We start from the raw sequence: 24835 nt of genomic DNA, 5'->3' as shown, positions 1-24835 counted from the left end.
TCTCCCCTGTGTGGGTTCTCTGATGACTTTGAAGACTGCCACTCCGACTGAATCTCTTTCCACACTCTGAGCATTCAAAAGGTCTCTCCCCTGTGTGGATTCTCTGATGGGCCGGTCTCAAAAAGCGGTTGATGATGATGATGATATTGGATTTATATCCCAGCCTCCATTTTGAATCTCAAGAGTCCCAGAGCAGCCTAATATCTCCTTTTCTTTTACCTCCCCACAACAGACACCATGTGCGGTGGGTGGGGCTGAGAGAGCTTTCACAGAAGCTGCTCTTTCAAGGATAACTCCTAAGAGAGCTATGGTTGACCCAAGGCCATTCCAGCAGCTGCAAGTGGAGGAGTGGGGAATCAAGCCCGGTTCTCCCAGATAAGAGAGCTCTGGCTGACCCAAGGTCATTCCAGCAGCTGCAAGTGGAGGAGTGGGGAATCAAACCCGGTTCTTTCAGATTAGAGAGCTCTGGCTGACCCAAGGCCATTCCAGCAGCTGCAAGTGGAGGAGTGGGGAATCAAGCCCGGTTCTCCCAGATAAGAGAGCTCTGGCTGACCCAAGGCCATTCCAGCAGCTGCAAGTGGAGGAGTGGGGAATCAAACCCGGTTCTCCCAGATAAGAGAGCTATGGCTAACCCAAGGCCATTCCAGCAGCTGCAAGTGGAGGAGTGGGGAATCAAGCCCGGTTCTCCCACATAAGAGAGCTATGGCTGACCCAAGGCCATTCCAGCAGCTGCAAGTGGCTCTATGATTTTATGATTCTATGATTTTAGAATGACCTACATTTGGTGTTGTTCAGTCATCTGAGGGTTCCTGTGACAAAGGTTATGAGTTACCCTGGTCACCTAGACTAGCCCTTGTATATCGTTTCTTATTGTCTCTCTCTCTCTCTCGGCTTGGCTTCGCGAACGAAGATCTAAGAAGGGTGCAATAGTCCATGTCTACTGCAGGCTCGCTTATTGTAATTTGTTTTTAAACCACCTACGTGGTTGCAAGATATGCTACTCTTGGACAGGCATCTCAGTCTCAGGACAAGGCAATCTACGCCAAAGTACCCCCAGGAACCAGATATTAGGACATAGGGCAGTTCTCTGTTGCCCCTTGCAGGGAGCTGGTCCTTTAAGCCCAATGCAAAGCTCCCAGCCTTTTCCTTTTGCTACTTAGACTCACTTAGGCTTCACCCTCGCCAAAGAATTCCAGATCTATGGGCTCCCCCAGAGAGAAGTTCTCCAGAAGCAAGCCCCCTGCCTCTGGCCAGCTTGCCCCCTCAGAAGAAATCCCCCCTCAGAAAGGTTCAGGAGCTGACTTCCGGTTACAGCGAGACGAGGCGGTCGCGTTTCAAGCCATCAGGGCAGGAACGGATCGAACCGTGTGGGCTGGGGGGTCGTAGGACCCAGCAAGCTCCCGTCGGAGGAGCACTGCTAGCAGAAGGGGTCTTGGGGAAAGGCACGGGGGAACTTCTAGGTTCCTGGCTTTTCTACCCTCCCTTTGCCCCAACCGCATCGCGCGCCATTAGGTGAGAGAGTCTCAGCTACCGGAGACAGAGGTGAAGGTGGAGGGCGTTTGGCGAAAGTAAATGAAACTAACCCAAAAACAGAAGACCAAGAGGAGACGAAAAGGAAAAAAAAGGACAGTATATACCTGAAGGCAGGCGCTTTTTGTTATGGCTGCAAATTGGGCTTGGCTCGGTCGCGTATGTGGGTGTGGCTGAGAGAACTACTTTGAGACAACTACTTTGTGGCTGGCAAGAGGAGCAGAGGAACAAAGTCGGAGGAAGGAGGAAAGGAGGTGGGCGGTGGCAGCAGCAGCGGATTTGGCACCGAAGGAACAAACTGATTTTTTCTTTCCCTGTCCCACCTCCTCTCTGTGGCTAGCAAACACCATAATTGGTATTTTTTCTTTCTTTTTGAAGTATTCCACTTTTTTCTTGTTAAAGAACACTGAAATGTGATTTAAAACACTGTATCTCTAGCTGAAGGGTGTGGAAAAGAGAGGAGGAGGAAAGTGACAACCCTGTGCTACAAGAGTAGAAAGAACTCGTTAGAAAGTAAATTTCTTGAAACTTGCCTAAAACTAAAGACTCATTTAAGACATTGTGTGTGAAGATTGCTACGTGTTGTGGAGATTGGATGGGAGAAAATATATAATGTTATAGAAGATCTGATTTATATTAAGGATTAGGTGGACTATTTTTTTTGGACTGAGAGCTGTAGAAAAGTGAATCGTTCATTAAAAGACTGTGTTCGATCAATATAATATAAGTAACTTGGAAGAAGAAATTTAAAGACTAGAAAGACCAGAAAGACAAAAAGGGGGAAAAACGGACAAAGAAGAAGAGGAAGAAAGGGGAAACAGAAGGACTGAAGGAAGAAAGAAGAAAGAGAGGGAAAGCAAGGAACTGAATGTTGTTAGTCCATAACTGTATAATTTACAAAAGTGTGTGAATGTGTGTGGGTTTAAGTAAAAGTGTATGGTTAATGAGAAAGGATTAGGATGGTGAATGAATGAAGAAGTGAGTGTATGGAGTCTGCAAGAGGTAGTGAGTGGAGTGTTTGAAAGGGATAAGTGGTGCAAGAGGAAGGCAAATAATGAATAATTATTGAAATCAGTTGAACATGAACCATTATTGCTTGGGGAAGAAATTGATCTAGACTAGTTGGTAAAGGGATACTAAATCTCTGTATTGGTGTCTTCATTCTATATTAGTATATGATAATTTGAATTTCTCCTGCTTAACTCAATGATAGAGGGAATCATGTTGTTGCAGGATGCTCTCAAAGTATTTCAGTCATTTTTTGAAGATTCTTTAATGGGGGCATTAAATCAGATGCAGAACAATTTAATGGAACAGATAGGGGGATTAAAATTTAAACTTGATGGATTAGAAAATGGATTGAAGGACATAAAAACAGATATGACAAAGTTGACGCAAACCAAAAATTCTATTGATACAAAACAAATACTAAAGGAGCAAGGTACAGGTGACTTGGAAATTAAACAGGAAGAATCAGAGAACAGGATTACTAGATCAGACATGTATAAGGTAAAATATACTTCAAGATTTTTAAGCATATCAGAAGAAATAAATGAGGATTTATTTTGTTCAGTAGCTAAAACATTGACCCCCATGCTGGAAAAAGAACAAAAAAAAGCCGAGAGGGAAATTGAATATATATATAGGTTAAACTCTCTAAAGCTAAAAAAGAATGGTTCATTTAGAGAAACACATTTAAGAGACATAAGGAAAAAGATCAAAGATGCAGTTTGGAGAAGGGAAACGGAGCAACTTTTTTCTAGAGGTCAGAAAAATAAAAAAATGAAAGAGATATTATGGATAATTAGGCATTTAATTCCAAAACCTAGAGAGGTTTTAAATAACCAAGAGAGAAATTGGCGTAAACGGAATACCAAAAATGGAGGATTCATTAGGAAAGTATGGAATTTATCAAAATTACATAATTGGATGGTGCTGCTGAATGGAATGCCAAAGCAATAAGTTAGATTAGTGGGGCAGGTCATACAGACGGTTAAAGGTGTATGGAAGTAAGGTATTATATAAGGTGTTGAGCGTCATCGATAAAATATCTTTAATGATTGATTGTAAGTGAAAAGGATAAATGGGTTTAATTTGTAATGCAATAGTGAAGGTGAATGCATTAAATGGTGAATAGAGATAATGGAATTTGAATGTATATATAATCAGTGAAAACACTGCCTTCGACTTCTGTTTTAATAATACTTTTTTCTTTTGTATGGTAACGGGCTTGTACACAATATATTAATTTAATAAACTATAAAAATATTAAAAAAAGAAGAAGAAATCCTCGTCAGCCATGTGATGCCCCTCTGGCAATTCATTTTCCTCAGACTGTCCTCAAGTGGGATGCCAACAGGGAGGCTCCCATCTGCCTATTGAGCCAATACCGGCAGGCTCTACCAGCAGGCATGAAGGAGGCAGCCATGAAACCCATTAATACGCGTGAGGTAGCAGTAATCCTCCAGAAGCCAGATGCCTTTTTGGAGCGCCTATGTGAAGCCCACCGAATTTATTTGCCCACCAACCACGAAGTCGCAAGTGCTCAGCCTTTGCAGCTCAGTCGGCTCCAGATATCAGGTGAAGGCAGCAGGAGGCTGAGTTGAGCCTGAAGGAGATTAGAGAGTTGCTGTTCAGCCAGTGAGATGGAAGGCTATGGGCATCAAGCCAAACAGCTGGCCCAAGAAATGGAAGGCCTGCAGAGGAAGCTGTGGGCTGAAGTGCTTCCCTCAATGGCATTTTCCTGTGCAGTTGCTGCAAAAGATAAGAGAGAATACCTTAGCAGAGGTGCAGGTCCAGATGGAGAACTGAAGGGTCATCTGAAGGTCCCGATGTATGAGGTGTCTGAGCTCCTGGGTGTCTACGGGAAGGCCAAGCAGTTGGCAGAAGGAACGCTGCCCAGCAGCAAGCAGATCGAGCAGATCCGCAAAGGGGAACTGGCTGGCATCAATAAAGTCTCGTGCCTGAAGGCTGAAGCCAAAATTGCACCAGAGAGAGAAGGCTAAGGAAGCAGTAGAGGCACAGAAGAAGCAGCTGGCCCAGTGCCAGAACATGGTGCGTGCCTACAGGAGCCTCCCCAAGGAAAAGAAAGCCCCAATTGCCAAACCCTTGTGTGAAGTTACAAAGGGGGGGGGGGGTGAGTGAGCACCCTTTGAAGTGAGACACTAAGTAACGTCAGACCTTGAAGAAGTTAAAGGCTGTTGTTAAAACTCCGGTCCTAGGGCTACCGTTGTCAGCGAGGCTGCCATCCTCCTCATTTCTGAAAATATGGGACTGCCGTTGGGGTTCTGTACCAGGTGAAGTGCGCCAGGCAGGATTTGCTGTGGTCACCCTGCGAAGGCAGAGCCAATAGCCCTGGCCAGAACACTTGAATTAGCAGCTGAAGCCAGAGCAAGCATCTGCATCAATTCAACATATATGTTTTGACCCTCTATGCCTAAGAAGCCCTGTCTAATGAGAAGGAATTAATTCACACAGCAGAAGAGATTATTGAGTATGGCCCCAAGATCCCGAGACTTTTGGACTTTTAGTACAGCACAACAAAGCCATTCAGCAGCAGCAGAAAACTTATCTGCCCAGTGTTTCAAGTCAAGCTATCTGAGTGGTTTCACCATTATACCCAGAAGAAGGAAGGAAAGTCCAGGGAGCATCTACCAAAGACAGCTATCTGATAACATGCTTATTTGTCCCCATAAGCTGTAGCTTGGCCCTAGTGCAGCAAACTTATACGAGAACACATTATAAGAGATTCTGCCATAGCGAGGCTATTAGACAGACAGGTGTTGTGGACTGTGTGCTACGACTGCAACCAGATGTGTGTCCTGTGCCAGAAATAACCCAAGATAGGGCCTAAGTTGGCCCCAGGGGTGCAGCATGTAGAAACTACCCCATTTAAGTTTATGATAATGATTTTCACTGAGCTGCCCAGATTACTGAGTGCTCACTAGTCTTTGCGGGCTTACTAAAATTGGAATATGGTCTTTCCCATCAGAACCAAGAAAGCCTCTAAGGTATCGGCCCCAGAAGAAGGAGAGAGAGCATATTGGTCCATTGGAAGAATTAAGTAGCTAAAATGTGTCAGAGGACTAGCTTTAAGTAGCCTGACACATTGCCCATTGCCTCGTTCATACCGAGATGCTTACCCAGGAAAGGGCAGATAAAGCATCTGCCATAGCTGTGCTTCTGTTATATAGCCAAAAGTATCCCCGATACAGATACCAGAAGCAAGTGGAAATTCTGGTGAGTTTTAAGGCAAAGAGAGGTTGCCCCGCCCAGATGTGGATATGTGTGGAAGGCCCCCTCAATGGAATAACTTGTGCTGGAGGTGTAGAATTAACTAATAGATGTCTGCTGTAGCTAGTATTGTGTATGTGGCTGGCTGGAGGAGCAAGTAGTTGTTTGATATTTGCTATACTACTCTGTGTGGGAGACTGTATGAGAGAGACTGTAGATTCCAGATGAGTCTGGTCAGCTTTTAACTGAAGTAAAATGTTGAGAAGCCTGGTGAAGAGAGATGACAGAGTTTAACTCTGGTGGAAATATGACTTTTTGGAACCCCCATGATAGCTTTTGAGTAAAAGATGCAAATGGGGTAGTGTTCGATTTGCACCCAATTGTGGCAAAGCACCAAAAACGGTACCCTTGGTGTATGATAGGTGATGGCACAGGTCCGAATGTAGGATATTTAAAGGCTGAGGATTGTGGATATATCCTCCACCTGGACCCAGACAAGGCTGGATGGCAAACCAATGGCTCCAGATCTTTTGCATATTTACACACCAGGTGCAAACACAGCGATTCATGGGATGATTGTACTAGGGAGAATCTTGGGAAAGTTAAATGGAATAGTGCACAGATTTGCCTTAATTGCTCAGTGACAGGGGAGCGTAACTATACCTTACAACTCAATACTCGGGGTATGATGTTGTTGACTAGTGAAAATCCACCCACATGCCTCTATTTGGTTTGGGGGTCTCGCATACCTACAGGTTTGCAAAACATCAGCTCACCCTAAAACAATGGCCCTGTTTCATAATTGGTGTAATGCCTCTTATGCCCTTGTTGAGGGTATTTATATCGACCTGCCAGGTGTCTATTGGGTGTGTGGAGATACGGGGTTCAAGTATTTGCCTCTATTTTGGAAAGGAATGTGTTCAGTGGCGCACTTAACAGTTGCAGGGTACCACCGTAAAGATATCATGGTATATGAGGTGTTGGATCTTGGGAACCCAGCTGCCCCTAAAGGCCCTAGGCCCAGGAAGCGTTGGAGTGCGTCAGGAAGGGGCTCAGGGATTTTGGATTTCCTACGGTCCATAATACCGGGATGGGGAGTCCATGATTTGCAAATCTATACGAGAAACCTATCTAGAATTTTACAAGAAGGACTCGAGAGGACCGCATCGTCTCTCTTCACTTTGCAAAAGGAGGTAGACAGTATAGCAAATGTAGTACTCCAAAATCGAAGGGTCTTGGATCAATTGCTTTCAGAACAGGGTGGAAGCTGTGCTTATCTGGGAGAGGTTTGTTGTTTCTATGTTAATGAGTCTGGCCAACTCCTCACAGGAATAAAAACCCTGAGGGGCTTGGTTAAAGAAGCACAAGGTGCAGATAGAGCTTTTAATTCAGGAGCAGAGTTATTCAACTGGTTGGTCAGCTGGCTCCCAGATCTCAGCTGGTTGCGCGAAGGGTTTATTATTTATATTTCTATAATTGTAATGTGTGTGGTCTTTTGTGGGTGTGCCTGGTGTATGCCTGGATGCATGAAGATTCTGGGGATGGGTTGCCTAGCTTCAACCACTCCTCACACAACAGTACCTGTGGATGCAGTATATGAAATGATGAGGTCAACTCGGGAAAGGTGTGTAAGGGATCAGGCAATACCGTGATAAATCAGGTTAGCCTGAAAGGGGGGAATGAAGCAGGGCTGAAATAAAGATATATTAAATAAGGTAAATTGAAGGCCATTAATTAGGCACAAGGGCAAGAGAGCAAAAGGGCAAAGAAATTTTAAAGTGCTTGCTAGCTGTCTCTGAAATAATCCTTCAAGATTGCGAAAGTAGGGAAAGAGAAGCGTAAGACAGCAAAAGAGGAAGTTAATCTTTTACCCACTGGCTCATCGCAACTGCTGAAAAGAGGAGCTAGAAGCTTGCTGGAATAAGCATTGAGTCATATACCTTGGACAATCTTGGGATCAGGTCAAAGGGGCAAATGTGTTTTTTGTGAAGGATATTGCTGCAAGAGTGTTAGCAACATCAATGCCATGTATGGAAAGACCCTCCCTGTCTCCTCCTTGTTCCTTTAGTAATATGACGCTTGTAATGATGTATAGGATGTGGGGTTGTCCTTTCCTGTAATTGGGCGAGTGTTTACTGGAAATGATTGTCTGTGACTATAAAACTGTAGACCTTCCTGCAATCGGGGCTCCCAGACGTGTTCAGACATAAGTCTGGTCTGGGGCCCATGTACACGTTAAATAAACCACTGTTTCTTCCTGATTCTGCCTGTGGCCTTATTTCTGCCTGACCACCAGCAGCTAAGGTTGCTGCTACAATACGTATAATAATCTCTTAAACAACCTATGAGCATTCCTTAGTTCAGCTTTTTTTTTCTCAGATTCATAAAGAAACAATCTAGGGTTGCCAACTGACTGAAGGGAAAACATCTGGTGTCCTTGTAATACCAAATGGGGTAGTGAGAGATATCTGAGGGCTTCAAACATGGCTAAAGCTTCTTCCACATTTAGAGCATTTTTAACGCTTCTTTCTACTTACGGTAACATTTCTATGTAAATTCAAGCTTTCTACAACAGTTTACATTGTGACAGGGCTTTATACGGCTTGTGGTTGTTCTTTAGATATAAAATAAGAGGCTAAGCAATTACATGGTTTTTTTCTGTGGGTTTTTTGCTGCCTTGAAGATGGCCATTCTTACTGCATCTCTTTCTACACTCTGATCATTCAAAAGGTCTCTCGCCTATGTGCCTTCTCTGATGTCTCTGAAGATGGCCAATCCGACTGAATCTCTTCCCACACTCTGAGCATTCCAAAGGTCTCTCCCCTGTGTGGGTTCTCTGATGACTTTGAAGATTCGTACTATGACTGAACCTCTTTCCACACTGAGCATTCAAAAAGTCGCTCCCCCGTGTGGCTTCTCTGATGCGTTTGAAGATTGCCATGCTGACTGAATCGCTTTCCATACTCTAAGCATGCAAAACGTCTCTCCCCTGTGTGGGTTCTCTGATGGCTTTTAAGGCTGCCACTCTGACTAAATCTCTTCCCACACTCTGAGCATTCAAAAGGTCTCTCCCCTGTGTGGATTCTCTTATGCAACTGAAGATTCTGTCTCTCATTGAACCTCTTTCCACATTCTGAGCATTCAAAAGGTCTCTCCCCTGTGTGGGTTCTCTGATGACTTTGAAGAGTGCCACTCAGACTGAATTTCTTCCCACACTCTGAGCATTCAAAAGGTCACTCCCCTGTGTGGGTTCTCTGATGACTTTGAAGACTGCCAATCTGACTGAACCTCTTCCCACACTCTGAGCATTCAAAAGTTCTCTCCCCCTATGTGGGTTCTCTGATGCCTTTGAAGGCCGTCACTCTGACTGAATCTCTTTCCACACTCTGAGAATTCAAAAGGTTTCTCCCCTGTGTGGGTTCTCTGATGTTTTTTAAGGTTCCAACTCTGACTGAATTTCTTTCCACACTCTGAACATTCAAAAGGTCTCTCCCCTGTGTGGGTTCTGTGATGCTTTTCAAGGTTGCAACTCTGACTGAATCTCTTCCCACACTCTGAGCATTCAAAAGGTCTCTCCCCTGTGTGGGTTCTCTGATGATGCTGAAGATTCTGTCTCTCACTGAACCTCTTTCCACACTCTGAGCATTCAAAAGGTCTCTCCCCTGTGTGGGTTCTCTGATGATGCTGAAGATTCTGTCTCACACTGAATCTCTTTCCACACTCTGAGCATTCAAAAGGTCTCTCCCCTGTGTGGGTTCTCTGATGACTTTGAAGACTGCTACTGTGACTGAATCTCTTTCCACACTCTGAGCATTCAAAAGGTCTCTCCCCTGTGTGGGTTCTCTGATGACTTTGAAGAATGTCACTCCGACTGAATCTCTTTCCACACTCTGAGCATTCAAAAGATCTCTCCCCTGTGTGGGTTCTCTGATGACTTTGAAGATTGCCACTCTGACTGAACCTCTTCCCACACTCTGAGCATTCAAAAGGTTTCTCCCCTGTGTGGGTTCTCTGATGCTTGTGAAGATGGCTACTTTCAGTGAATCTCTTTCCACACTCTGAGCATTCAAAAGGTCTCTCCCCTGTGTGGGTTCTCTGATGACATTGAAGATGACCACTCCGACTGAATCTCTTTCCACACTCTGAGCATTCAAAAAAATCTGAGCATTCAAAAGGTCTCTCCTGTGTGTGGGTTCTCTGATGACTTTGAAGACTGCCACTCCTACTGAATCTCTTTCCACACTCTGAGCATTCAAAAGGTCTCTCCCCTGTGTGGGTTCTCTGATGATTTTGAAGATGGCCACTCCTACTGAATCTCTTTCCACACTCTGAGCATTCAAAAGGTCTCTCCCCTGTGTGGGTTCTCTGATGACTTTGAAGATGGCCACTCGTACTGAATCTCTTTCCACACTCTGAGCATTCATAAGGTCTCTCCCCTGTGTGGGTTCTCTGATGACTTTGAAGACTGCCACTCTGACTGAATCTCTTTCCACACTCTGAGCATTCATAAGGTCTCTCCCCTGTGTGGGTTCTCTGATGCCTTTGAAGACTGCAACTGTGACTGAATCTCTTTCCACACTCTGAGCATTCAAAAGGTCTCTCCCCTGTGTGGCTTCTCTGATGCCTGTGAAGATGGCTACTTTCAGTGAATCTCTTTCCACACTCTGAGCATTCATAAGGTCTCTCCCCTGTGTGGGTTCTCTGATGCCCTTGAAGACTGCCACTGTGACTGAATCTCTTTCCACACTCTGAGCATTCAAAAGGTCTCTCCCCTGTGTGGCTTCTCTGATGCCTGTGAAGATGGCTACTTTCAGTGAATCTCTTTCCACACTCTGAGCATTCATAAGGTCTCTCCCCTGTGTGGGTTCTCTGATGCCCTTGAAGACTGCCACTGTGACTGAATCTCTTTCCACACTCTGAGCATTCATAAGGTCTCTCCCCTGTGTGGGTTCTCTGATGGTTTTTAAGGGTGCAACTCTGACTGAATCTCTTCCCACACTCTGAGCATTCAAAAGGTCTCTCCCCTGTGTGGCTTCTCTGATGACTTCGAAGATTCCCTCTCTCACTGAATCTCCTTCCACACACTGTGCATTCGAACGGTTTCTCCCCTTTTTGTTGTCTTTGGTGCAGAGGGAGATGTGATCTGGTTTTGAAGTGCTTTACACACTGAACGGATGTACTTGCCCTCATTATCCTATGCTTTGGAAAACGTGCATTATGTCGTCTTCCATCCCTCTTCTCAACTGTATGGCTGCCTTTCTTTCTCTTAGGTCTGCCTGGATTCCTGATGTTTTCTTTCAAGTCCACATTTTTACCTCGATTTGGCAATTGCTGATCCAGTTCCTCACCCTCCTCATTGCTCTGATCATCCTGGGCTGGAATAAGAAGAGAGATCCCATTAACACCTGGAGGGCAGGTAAGTTCTAAAGGCATTGGTGTGACTGCAGGAGGTAAGGACTGAGGGCCCTTCGGCCTCCTTTGGCTTGCCTGTCTTAACCTCTCTCCCACCCTCCCCAGATATCTAGTCTTTCAGGATACCTCATCCCTACGAGAGCCACACCTGAACTCTTGCTCAGAGGGACCTCCTGACCCTACAAGTCCCAGTCCCCAGAAGGCCTCCTGTCCCTGCAGTGGGCTGTGTGATTGTACCAACCAAATGTTGCTCCGAACTCAATCCAAAATCCCCCATGGCTACTCCTTGCCTCTTCCAGAGCCAGTTTGGTGTAGTCGTGAAGTGTGCGGACTCTTATCTGGGAGAACAGGGTTTGATTCCCCACTCTTCCACTTGTAGCTGCTGAGATTGGCCTTGGATCAGCCATAGCTCTCGCAAAGCTGTCATTGAAAAGGCAGCTTTTGAGGAGAGCTCTCTCAGAGCCACCCACCTCACAGGGTGTCTGTTGTAAAGGTAAAGGAGAATGTGACCGCTCTGAGACTCTTGAGATTCAGTGTCAAGTCTGCTTCAACTCTGGTCAAGTCTGTATTCCATCTTTGGTTCAGGGAGAAGCATTCTGGGTAAAAGCCACACTGTATACCAATGCTGCTAGGTCGAGCTCTCCTTTCCCCCCTCCCTTCCTTTGTTATGTTGTTTTGCTTTGAAATGGGAATATGTGAAAGAGATTATGGTGCCTTCTCAGGCTGGACACCGGGGGAGGTTTTTCGCCCAAGGCCAACAGGCCTGAGAACGAATTTGTAACATCAATGTGTTAATGTGCCCTGCATAGTACCCCTCCCTAAAGAATCCCTTTGAAGTATACCTTATATGATTACACTTTACTGTATGGTCTTCAGTCCTTCAATCTCTCTGAGTAGTCTTGAACAATGATATCAATAAACTAGAAACTTTTTATCAAAAAGGTCTCGTTATTGAATCAGCCGACTTGACATTTTGAAGGACTCCCCTTCGAAGTTCAACCTTTCCGGCAACTTTAAAGCCTTATGGCTGAGCAGATTCCAGACAACGGAGAACTTCCCATCAACGTGGATATGGAAGGGGCCGAGATGCCGTGGCACATCCTCAACTCCAGGTGAGCCGCGGAGTCCCCCCCCCCCCAGTTCCAGCTGGTGATTACACCCCGGCAGTATCAACCACGGACCTCTACCACCATCATGGAGCAGGCCTCGATCCGCCAGGAAGCCATCCTGACTCGCCACACCAAGCAAGTCCGGATCACCGGAGCAGAAGCCAGGTCCCATCGAGTCGGGGGAAGCGGACAGCATCATCGTCGTCCAAGTCCCAGAGGACGAGAACGCGGGTGCTGAGTGCAGAGGGGCCGAGTGCGGAGAACCGAGGCCCAAAGACATTCACGATGAGGACTACCAGATGTTCTGCTCGATGGTCCGACGGGAGGTCGACGGAGCGATCCGGGCCTGAAGGATGAGATGCACACCCTGATGGCTCAACTGGGGAGGGCGCTGGGGGTGACCGGGTCCCGGCGGCAGCAACCCGCTCAGCCGGTAACCCGAGGCCACCCAAGCCAACCGGCCCAGGTGGCAGCCCCTGCGAGAGGCGCAGCTCCCCAGATACCGGCGGCCCCCCAGGCGCCGGTGGCTCCCCGCGACGCAGGCAGAGGGCGAGAGCTGGATGCGACCTTCGACGGGGATCTGGACGAGGTGAACTACTCCGCCATTCAAGCTAACAGCTTCATGTATTACTGGGGGAACTCCTTCCCAGATTAGTTCAGCGGGGTGGACTACCTGAGCTCGAAACTGAGAGGGGCGGCGAAGCACTGGTATGTGAGCTTGTGCGAAACTATGAGCCCTGATCTGGACTACGTGCACACCTTCCTTCAAGCCCTACTGACCCAGTACGAAGAACCCCTGCAGGAGACCCGCGCGTTGGCGGCTCTCCGCAACATGCAAGAAGGGTCCCGCTCCATCCGCGAGTACGCGGCGGATTTCCAGGCGAATGCAGCCAGAGTCCGGGGCTAGAGCGAACTGATGAAGATCGAGCACTTCTCTAATGGGTTGAATGCTAGCAATCTGGATCGGGCCCTCACCCAAGCGAGCCCAGACACCCTGGTGGGGTGGATCCAGCTGGCGGGCGAAGTGGAGACTAACCTGAAAAGAGTGGCGATGCTACGCCAACATCAGTCGGGGAAGAGCAAGAGCCAGGCGAGGGGCGTCCCGGGAAAGATCGAGCCCCCAAAAGCCAAGAGACCACCTGCAGCGGTGCCCGTGGGGCCCCGCCGATGCTTCCAGTGCGGGGACCCGAACCACCTAGCCTCCAGTTGCCTGCAGCCGGCCGCCACCCGGGCTCCCCTGCCACCAGCGAAACGCAGCATCCCGGGACCGAAGAAGGCAACCGGCCGCCCTAAGGATGCGGCGAAAAGTAGCGCGGTGGTGCCGGAAGAACCACTGGACGAGGAGGTGCTGCTCTCCGCGGAACTGGCCGACCTAGCCTGGGCCAAGGAACCGGCGGGAAACGAGCCCGGCCTGCTCTGAACGGTGCCAACCAGCAGGTCGAGCGGGAAGAGGCACCACTGACGGTGAGAGTAACAGGACGCTTATATTTGGTCACAGTAAAACTTTTAAACCGCAAACTGAGAAGTTTCCTGCAAATTCGGGCCCTAATAAGACTCAGGGTGCAACCGGGAATTGATTTCCCCCAAGGTAGTAGAAGCCCTGGGGCTGGAGAGCTCACAGCTACTTCACCCCATGCTGTTTGAGCAAATGGACGGGTCCGTGATGTGCGGGGAGCCATGCACACGGGAAACGCAGGCCTGCCCCTTGGGAATTGAGGAACACTGGGACCATGAGATCCTTGTTATTGCCCCCTTGTGTTCCTACCCGGTGGTATTGGGGGTGGGCTGGCTGGAAAAGCACGAGCCCCTAATCCGGTGTAGAGCCCAGACAATCAGATTTCTGGACCCCGTGTAAGAACCACCTATGGGACACTGCGTGGGTCCCGCGGGCTCCCGTGGCTAAGGAGAGGGCGTGCGTGTCGGTGGAGGAGGCGCACCCCATTCCAAGTGCCTACCGTGACCTGATGGGGGTGTTTAGCGAGCAGGAAGCCAACCAGCTGCCCCCCCATCGGAGCACGGACTGTGCCATAGAACTAATTCCTGGGGAGAGCTTGCCGAAAGCCAAACTCTACCAGATGGGGTGGGCCGAGAAGAAAGAACTGCGCAAGTTCTTAGACCAAAACCTGGAGCGGGGATTCATTAGGCCAGCCACGGCCCCCCACGCCGCCCCCGTGCTGTTCCGCAAGAAAAAGGACGGCTCGCTTAGACTTTGTACAGATTTTCACGGGATAAACGCGATCTCGATGTCCAACGCCTACCCCATCCCCCTCATCCGGGACTTGTTGAACACAGTGTCCGGGGGGGAAATTTTCACCAAGTTGGACTTGTGGGACATGTACTTCCGAGTGCGCATCAAGGAGGGGGATGAGTGGAAGACGGCGTTTAAGTGGAAGACGGCGTCTTCCACTCATCCCCCTCCTTGATGCGCACTCGGAAGTACATGTCCCTCAAGTCCAACTTGGTGAAATGTATTTAATGGTTTAAATGGTTTTAATGGTTTTATGAATGTTTAATGGTTTTATGAATGTTTATTTAATGGTTTAAATGGTTTTAATGGTTTTATGAATGTTTATCCGTTTTAGATGTATTTAAATGGTTTTAATGGTTTAATGGTTTCAGATGTATTTAAATGGTTTATGAATATGTGTGTTTGATGTGTTGGTATGTTTGTGGAAGAGCACCTCATTTCGTTGCTCTCTTTTTGTTGAGAACAATGACAATAAATTCATCTATCTATCTATCTATCTTAATACCCCGATGGGCCAGTTCGAGTACTTGGTCATGCCGTTTGGGTTACAGGGGGCGCCGGGGGTGTTCATGAATTTCATAAATGATGTGCTCTGAAAATTTCTGTACAAGGGGGTGGTGGTGTATCTGGATGGCATCATTATTTACTCCCAAGACAAACAGTCCCATGTGAAACTGGTGAGGGAGGTGCTTAGTACCTTGCTAGAGCACCAACTGTATGCTAAACTATCTAAGTGTAAGTTCCACCGGACAGAGCTGGACTATTTGGGCTTCCGGGTGTCTGGTCAGGGGTTGGTCATGGATCCCTCTAAGGTGCAGGCAGTGTTCAAGTGGGCCCCCCCGAGAACACGTAGACAGCTCCAATCTTTTCTCGGGTTCGCAAATTTCTATAGGGCGTTCATAGAGGGGTTCGTCCAGATCGCCCTGCCCCTGACTGAGCTCCTAAAGACGAAGGGGAAAGGGCCGGAAGCCAAGCGGCCGGGAGCCCGGTTAAACTGGACTCCTAAGTGTCAGGCGGCCTTTGACCAACTAAAGCGCCTGTTTACTAGCGAACCGGTCCTAAGCCACCCTGACGAGCAGAGGGCCTTCGTGGTTCAATGCAACGCCTCCGACGTGGCCGTAGGAACAATTCTCATGCAGAGGGATGGGGAGGGGAAACTATGGCCATGCGCGTACATCTCCCGAAAATTCTCAGATAACCAAAGGAACTGGTCAGTCTGGGACAAGGAGGCGTTCGCAGTCATGTTTGCTCTGAAAACCTGGAGATCATGGTTAGAGGGGGCCAAGGTGCTGTTCGAAGTGTGGACGGACCACAAAAATCTAGAGGCTCTGACGGGGAAGAGAAGGCTGAGCAAGAAGCAGATCTGGTGGGCGGGCTTCTTTTCTAAGTTCGATTTCACCCTGAGGCACATCCCGGGGACGAGAAACTTCTTAGCCGATGCCCTCTCCTGCCTCCCACAGCACGAGAGTCAGCGGGAAGAGGTAGTAGATTCTCTAATCTCACCCTCCCAGGTGGCGGCCATGGTCACCACCCGGTCTCAGAAAAGGAGGGAGCTGGAGGGAATCAGTCGTGAGCGGATCGCCTCGGAAACCGAGCGGGAGAGAAAAGACCGGCCGGAGGGGGTGCTAAAGGGAAAAGACGGGCTCTGGTATAAGGGGGAGAAACTGTACATCCCAGAGGGACTCCGGAGGGAGATATTGCAACTCTGCCACTCCTCAAAGTTAGCTGGGCACTTTGGCTATGTGAAAACCCTGCACTTGGTCAACCGGCAGTTCTGGTGGCCGTCCCTGCGGAAGGACGTGTCCGAATTTGTGACTGGCTGCCCTGTGTGCATCATGGCCAAACGGAGGGGGGGAAAACCGCTGGGGCTCCTACACCCAATAGAGACGGCCAAGCGGCCATGGTCGGTAGTGTCAATGGATTTCATAGTGGAGCTCCCCCCCTCCCGGAGGAAAACGGTCATTTTGGTGGTAGTAGACACATTCTCAAAACAAGCCCACTTCATCCCGTGTGCTCAATTGCCCACAGCTAAAAAGCTGGCGGCCCTCTTCTTTGATCACGTGGTAAAACTACACTCATTCCCAAATAAGGTCATTAGCGACCGTGGGCCGCAGTTCGTTGCCACCTTCTGGCGGGAGTTTTGCAAATTGGTGGGCATGGAGCAGGGTTTAAGTTCAGCCTACCACCCACAAACGGACGGACAGACGGAGGGTAAACGGGGTCCTAGAGCAATACCTAAGGTGTTTCATAAATCAACGCCAGTCCGATTGGGTGGACCTCCTTCCCTTTGCAGAATACTGCTACAATAACAGTGCGCACAGCTCCACCAAAGCCTCCCCATTCGCCACAGACTTTGGGTACGAGGGAAAAACAATCCCCCTCCTACCGGGGGGGGGGAAGTCAGGGGGTCCCTTCAGCCTTTGAGCAGTGGTGGCAAGGTCCGAGTCAGAGCTGGCCAGCCATCCAAGAGAACCTAGAGGCTGCCAAAGAGACTTATAAAAAGCAGTATGACAAATCTCATGTCCCCGCCTGGAATTTTAAAGCTGGGGACTCTGTGTATCTATCAACCAAGAACCTACCTCTCTCTCAACCCTCCAAGAAACTGGCGTATAAGTTCGTGGGACCCTTTAGAATCAAAAGGGTCATTAACCCAGTGACTGTAGAACTAGATCTGCCTCCTGCCCTTGGTAAAATACACCCTGTATTTCATTGCAGCCTGCTGTGTCGAGATCCTGGTTCTTCGGATTGGCATCCTCCAACACCAGGACCCCCTCCCATTCGGAAGGGGGAGCAGGGCCTTTCGGGCCACGAGGTCCAGGACTCTAAAAACCATTTGCCTCTCCCGCGGCCACAAGCGGTGGCGGGGGCTTTGAAATGGGAATATGTGAAAGAGATTATAGTGCCTTCTCAGGCTGGACACCGGGGGAGGTTTTTCGCCCAAGGCCAATAGGCCTGAGAACGAATTTGTAACATCAATGTGTGAATGTGCCCTGCATAGTACCCCTCCCTAAAGAATCCCTTTGAAGTATACCTTATATGATTACACTTTACTGTATGGTCTTCAGTCCTTCAATCTCTCTGAGTAGTCGAGAACAATGATATCAATAAACTAGAAACTTTTTATCAAAAAGGTCTCGTTATTGAATCAGCAGACTTGACATTCAGAGTATAGGGCGAGATATAGATCCAGTATCTTATTCTTCTTGACTTCCCCGGAAGGACACCTCCCCCCACAGTGGGTTGTATGATTGTACCAACCTGCGCTGGAGACGCTGTACTGATCGCCTGTAGTGTTCTCAGCCTGGTTCAAAGTGCTGGTTTTGACCTTTAAAGCCCTATATGGCTTGGGACCTGTCTACTTTCTGGACTACCTTTCCCCACACGAGCCCCAGAGAGCACTACGATGAAGCTCGTTAAATCTGTTAAAGATCCCCGCGCTAAAGGATGACCGTTTGACCACTACAAGGGCAAGAGCCTTTTCCGTGGCTGCGCCTGCCCTCTGGAAGGCCCTCCCTGAGGAGACCAGGGCCCTGCGGGATTTATCACAATTCCGCAGGGCCTGTAAGACATACCTGCTCAGGCAGGCTTTTAATAACAAAGTGGAGGCACTTTTAACATCTATGGGGGTGTATACTATCTACCCCACAAGAGCATCAGAAATTAATTCAAAACAGGCAGAGAGCGCCATCTGAACTGTATTTGTTTTAATATTTTAATGTTTTAATAATGTTTTCTTGTTATAATGTGAATCTGTCACCGAATTGTGACCGTTGTTAGCCGCCCTGAGCCCGTTTGGGGAGGGCGGGATACAAGTGCAAGAAATAAAAATAAAATAAATAACTAAATGTTCTTCCGGAGTCAATCCAAACTCCCCCATGGGTCTTTCTTGGCCTAACTGAATGACACTTACCCTCATCCAGCTCCTTTGGGAAGGAAATATGCTCTTGAGATCCTCTTGAGAAACTACCCAGCTTTTCTTTGGGTGCAAGGCGATTGTCTTTCTCCACCAAAGTTTCTCTTATACTTCTGGCTTCATTTGCAGAGAGAGAGAAAGAAAAAGTAATCATTCTTCTATCGAGAACTGTCTCAGTAACAACTGTGTCCTGTTGTTATCGCCATGGTTTATCCCAGGATGAGAAAACTTAAAAACAAAAACAGATGTTGCAGAAGAGGATTTACATAAATTCAGAAGTAAAAACTCTTGTGGAATCATGGTCAGGAGCTTAGCCCGCAATCCCAGCCAGTGTAAGAGGGACAGATCTGTGAGGCAAAGCAGCCTAGTTCCCCTCAAGGGTTACTGTGAGTATTAAATGGTCCGTCTGACTTGCAGGTGTTGATGATTTCACCCCGTCCCCCCACCTTCTCTTTCTCAAGGCTGCCGTTGGTGAATCCTGAGAACCTGTATCCAGGTGTGTAACCAGGAGTTAGGGGGGACTGGGTGGGTGCTGACAGCTTCTGGAAGATTCCATCAGGGAGGACCCTCGATTGGGTCATTCGGACCACCTGACACTACAGAGGTAGAAGTATAATACCAGGGGGACCCAGGCTTGGGTTCTTGACAGGATCTTTTTCAGGTCACAGTCAAAGGGGATGTTTGTATTCCCATCCAGACGGGAGGGGGTGTTGTAAATGTAAGCAGCAGAGAAATGAGGATCTGGCCCCTTCCAGATTCTTTCTCAGGTTCTCTTTCATCTCCACCTTTGCCTCCAGCCGGGACACCTTCTCAGTAACACCAACAAAACGGGATCACACTTCACATTACACACAACAAGAGAAACAAACCCTGTGATGTACTGGCTAACAATGTTTCATAAAACCTTTTTAGAAAAACCATATGATTTTTTTGTACATTACAACACAATTAAGGTCCATTCTCACATTACAATATTACAAGAAAGGTCCAATGTGCACCCAGAAACTTGCCATTCAATCCTTTTGGAGCTTGCTTTCTGCCATCAAAAGGAAGGGCTTGCTCCTAATAAAATTATTGTAGACAGCAATTTGCCAGCAAGCTTCAGAAGGCTTTTGCATCTGCTTAAAGAAGTGGTTCAGGACTGGCTTAAGCTCCTAATAAATATATATATACACTTAAGTGGGATTGAGTTGCAAGTTTTTAACAAGAATTAACAATATCTTAAAATTTAAAAATTATCTATTTCCACTCAGCTTTGTGGTGTGTCCTGTTGTTATCGCCATGGTTTATCCCAGGATGAGAGAACTTGAAGAAAAAGATGTTGCAGAAGAGCATTTACATTCAATTGTTACAAGAGGCTGACAACCCTGAAAGAAATAAGGACTACTCTTGAGGAAGAAGTTCATTGACAAAATGAGCCTATATCTCATCTAAATCTGAGAGGCTCACTGGATCTCTCTCCAGGCCCGTAGCCAGAAAAGTTCTGGTGGAGGGGACCAGAAGAAAAAAATTTGGGGGGGGGGGGGCCCACAGAGCAGCAGTGGGAATTCAGGTGGGGGCCACAAGAGTGGTGATGAGAGTGGGGGCCACCAGAAAAGCGGCGGTGAGTTTGGGCAGGGGCCGCAAGAGCAGTGGCAGGGAGATCAGACGGAGGCAGCCAGACAAGCAGTGCGGAGATCAGGCGAGGGCAGCAAGAACAGCAGCGCAGAGATCAGGGGCCGTAAGAGCGACGGGGAAAAAAGGGGCCATACATGTTGAGGAGGAGTTGGGTAGAGGGGCCGTGCCTCCCTGGGGCCCCCCTTAGCTACGGGCTTGCCTCTCTCGTAATATTGTAATGTGAGAATGGACCTTTCTTGTGCTGTTGTAATGTACAAAAAGATTATATGGTTTCTCCAAAACGGTTTTACCAAACATTGTTATCCGGGACACCTTCTCAGGCTTCGGTGACGGCCACAACACTGGTCTCAGTCGCCCCTCACCAAAGCTGGAAAGGCCTCAACATGATGTATTGCTGTTCAACAGTTTGATTCCTGCATCATTGCAGGTGTACCAACTCACACCTTTGGCCCCTGTGAAAGCTCCTTACCCAGAGAGATGACGCTTCCATAGTTCTCCTGCATGACTTCCCTGTAGAGAGTCCGCTGGCCCGGATCCAGCAGGGCCCACTCTCCTGGGGTGAAGCAGACAGAAACCTCCTCAAAGGAAACGGGGCACTGAAAGAAAAAGCAGATTCCCTCGTCAGCGATCACAAGATCCTAGAGTTGGAAGAGACCTCCAGGGTCCTCTAGTCCAACCCCCTGCACAATGCAGGAAACTCACAAACCCCTCCCCCTACATTCACAAGATCTGCCTTGCTGTCAGACGGCCATCTAGCCATCTTTCTTGTTTTCTTTCTTTTTAATGGTTTTAACTAACTGTTTAATTTATTGTGGGATTTAATTATTTTATTATATTGTAATCAGCCCTGAATCCGACTTGGGAAAGGGCGCACTAGAAATCCGCAAAATAACAAAATAAAATAAATAAACCTTCAAGGAAGGAGAGCCCACCACCTCCCAAGGAAGCCTGTTCCATGCCGGACAGACATTGCACACTGGAAGGGAGAAGTCTGGGGCGGAACAGGATATACGGCTTGGCATGGGGAAAGGGAGCTGCATTTTGATCTTCTCTCATCTGGACCGTAGTAGAAACTGTGGGAGCAAAAGCCCTCCTCCCGGAGAAAGAAGGGGGACCCAGGCTGTCTCCTGCTCATCTCCCCTACCTGGACTGGAGGTAAAGCAGCCGTTTCCACACCTCCAGCAAGACAGCGGCTCAACAGCATCTCCCTACTGCCTGTTCATAACAGAAAGGAAGAAGGGTGTTTAACTTCTTATTCCATTTGCTTTGTCACTCCCTGCTTCACGCACCCCCATCCCAGGCGTCCGAGAGGACGCCCTGTGTACACTCAACACATTCTTTCACACTTTTTACTAAATCCTGGGAGAAGCAGAAGAGAAATACCCATGAGCCTCGGGGTGAAAATCTCTGCCAACATATTTCAGACTTCAAACGTGCCCTGGGAACTCTGGAGTTCCTAAAGTTACAGCATCCCTGCTGGATCAGAGCACAAACTCAGGAATCCCATTCTTCTGCTGGCTGGGCCCTTGAGTCTGGGCTGGGGGTGGATATAGACAGGGGTGGAAATGACGTTGCATGAAAGGTCACCATCGCATTCAGCCCAAATCCCAGATGTCACTGGAGCATTACTGGAGAATCCAGGGAAGGGGTATCAAACACTCGGCCCGCGTGCCAGAAGCAGCCCACCCAGGGCTTTGATCAGGCCCACGGAGCTCTTTTCTACCCCGTCTTGTCCTTACCCTTTGAACCTCGAAGACTACCTCCCTTTCAGTTTTCAGGCTCTTTGAAGCTCTGAGGCAGAGTCTCCTTCAGCTGGTAGCTTCAAAAGCTCTTTGAAGCCCCCCTTGAAGCTCCCAGGCTGAGTCTCAGTTCCCGGCTCTTCCTGCCTTTCTTTGCTGCTGCTGCTGCAAGGAGAACGTGGGGTGGATTTTAAGGTCCGTTCCATGTTTTCCTTGCAGCTTTGTCTTTGCTCTACAATGGTTTCAAATAGATTGGAGAGGGTTACATTTTCAGAGTTCCTATAGGCAGCTCAAACTCCCGCTTCTTGGAGTTATGTCCTTGCAAACAAAAGGTTGATGCTTTCAGCCAGCTTATCTGTTGAATGGCCCCAATCTAGTGAGTACTCTAATGTGGGAACCCACAGCCAAAGGGGGATATTGTACTGGAAAGCCATTGCCAACCTGAGTAGATTTGGGGGTGGGGGAGAAGCTTACAATGCCATTTCACTGTTTCCACAGAGTGAGACCCTTTGTGCTTTTTTTATTTCAAAATTGCACTGCCAAATTCCACTGATCCTCAACCTTTCAAACTTTAAAAAAATTGGAAAAGTTTCAAGCATGTTTGTATTAAGTTTAAAAATATCTTTTAACTGTGTTTGTCTGTGTCCGTTAAAAAGTTTATATCTCCACCAATGTTCCCCCTAAGCTGAGTTAGTGTGAGCTATCTCACAGCTTTTTAGCCTCCAGCTCACACATTTTTGTCTTAGCTCAGGAAAAATGGCCACAGAAAAAGCTAATTCATGCAGTACCTCATAACTTTAATACCAGTAGCTCACAAAGTAGAATTTTTCCTCACAAGCCCCCACAGCATAGAGGGAACATTGATCTCCACTACCTGGCAATATATTTTATGAGATACACGGCCTGGCCCCACAAAGTCCCATTTGTTTCAGCTCCAGCCCTCCTAACGAAGGAGTTTGACACCCCTGATCTAGGGTACTCTCAGTGCCAAGCTTCACACTAAGGCCTCCCCAAATCTCCTGGGGTTCCGGCCACACCCTGTCATCCCAATTGCACAATCCTGTTTCCCACAGTGGCCCCTCAGATGCCCCTATAAGCACAGGCACAGAAGTCACATTTCCCCCTTGATTATTGGCCTCTAGGAACTGGTCTCCAGCGCTCTGCTGCCCCAGAAGGCTGAAGCTCCCTGTAGTCACCAAGCTGAATAGCTCTGCCCCAGTTTGTCTGCCTTTCTTTTTGGAGCCACCTTGACCTCCTCTGATGGAAGGAAGGTGGAAGATGAATAATGAGTGAGAGGACTTGCCCTCTACGATCCCCTTGGAGAAGAATGAGGGTTAGTGGATATTGAGTGCTGTGTGTTCTGTGGAGACCTATTTAATTCTTTTCCTGACCTTAATGCTCTCCCCATCACATTCACGGGGTGCCCCAATCGCCTCCAGGCACAAAGAGTCCTTACCAGAGGAGAGGGCATCTTGGGCACCCTCCTGGGCCTGAGCCCTCTGCCCTTGCTCCAAGGAAGCTCCGTCTGCCCCAGAGAATGCAGCTTCTGCCTTCACCGATGGTCCCCACATCTGAAACGGCAGTGAGGGAAAGGGGTAAGAGACGGGATGGAAAAGAGACCATGCACTGGATACTGCCCCACTCCCAGACTCTGCACCCTTCCATCAGCAGACCTGCTCAGTTATCTGGAGGGAGTAGAAATTCTCTAGAAGAAGCTTCTAAAGGAGGCAGAGAAATCTCCCATTTGGAGGATTAACACTTGGACAAATATCTCTCAGGAAAAGTTTAGGAGAAGCTCAGATATTGAATGGAACGTAGCTGGAAGAAACCCCCTAACCTGCTGCTCTGGCTGCCTCTTCTCCTCTGCCTGACTCAGGAGGAAACCTTCGGCCAAGGCCACCGCCTGGTAACTGGCCTCCGGCCCACATCCTCTGACCCAGCACTGCATTTCCTGGGGCAGGAGGGCCAAGAACCGCTCCAGAACCACCACGTCCAGGACCTGCTTCTTGGTGCGGTTCTCTGGCTCCAGCCAGTGGTTGCAAAGGCGATGGAGCTGGCTGCAAACCTCTCGGGGCCCATCAGTCTCATGGTAGCGGAACTGCCGGAAGTGTTGGAAATGTGCGTCTGAGGTCACGGTGTCCTTAGGCAGAACCTCTGGCACAGGGCTTTCCCAGAATTCAGCGCTGCTTCCAGCTAGGGTGGGACGGGGGCCTCTGCTTGCCATCTTTCCGGCTCCACGTCCTTCTGGGTCCTGCTCTTCCATCCCCTTCCCCTTCTCTTGGGCCACCTCCGACTGTGTCAATGTCCCTTTAGTGACTTGACTATAAAGAGAGGCTTCTTTCTGCAGTGGGGGAAAGAGAGACAGAGAGAATTACATGTCACAAGGAAAGCAAATGAGAATTGCCCCAGTGGAGCAGAAGAAAAGTGCTTCTTGTGGTTTGTAGATCAGTTTTAGTTTCATTTTGCTATGTAATGCAATGAATGTAACGTACCAAACTATGTTAGATATGCCTCCTTGGTTCTTTGGGAAAGTGAATTGACTCTGCTTTGCTCTTGAAGGATGTTACGAGCTTAGCCTCTCCAGCAAAGAGGAGATCTTTGGGGGAGGCTGAAAACCAGCTCCTCAGGACTCTCCTCTCAACTAGAAAGAACTCTCAGTGCTGAGTGCACTTGCAGGGCTGAAGAGCATGACAACAGTTAATGACCCTCAGCATTCCACAATCAAAAAGGGTACATTTGCACATCCGTCTCCAATTTCCATATATTTATTTGCTTCCCCGTGTTTCCCCCCGAATTAGATCCAATCAAATGCAATCTCTACAATGGTCCGGGTGAGAAAGGCTCTGATCTCCGCTCCCTTTACCTGTGCCAAGCCAGACATCCTGTACCGTCTCATCCTGTACCATACGGGGACCATATAAACTAAGCTTGTTATCCCTGTTGGGTCCTCACATCTCTTAAACATAAGATTTGTCATAGTTAAGTGTTTGGTTGAAAACAGGATAACAACATTGATAAATATATATGCCCCAAA

At 48.1% G+C, this 24835-nt stretch overlaps 1 protein-coding gene and 1 pseudogene across 1 annotated transcript in view; both read right to left on the bottom strand.

The window, feature by feature from the left end:
- Positions 1 to 8822: 8822 nt before the first annotated feature.
- Positions 8823 to 11196, bottom strand: LOC132590286 (oocyte zinc finger protein XlCOF6-like; annotated as a pseudogene).
- A 7623-nt stretch (positions 11197 to 18819) lies between these two features.
- Positions 18820 to 24835, bottom strand: part of LOC132590281 (zinc finger protein OZF-like) — a gene marked incomplete at its 5' end in the record, with an annotated part of 32582 nt that continues 26566 nt past the window's right edge. The window contains one exon of the mRNA XM_060263303.1: positions 18820 to 19041. Coding sequence (XP_060119286.1) covers positions 18820 to 19041 — 222 coding nt within the window. The remainder of the gene's footprint in view (positions 19042 to 24835) is intronic.

The sequence above is a fragment of the Heteronotia binoei genome, chromosome 2, assembly GCF_032191835.1.
Source record: "Heteronotia binoei isolate CCM8104 ecotype False Entrance Well chromosome 2, APGP_CSIRO_Hbin_v1, whole genome shotgun sequence".
Taxonomy (NCBI): Eukaryota; Metazoa; Chordata; class Lepidosauria; order Squamata; family Gekkonidae; genus Heteronotia; species Heteronotia binoei.
The sequence above is the reverse complement of the archived record's forward strand: the minus strand, read 5'-3'. Positions and strand labels throughout refer to the sequence as shown.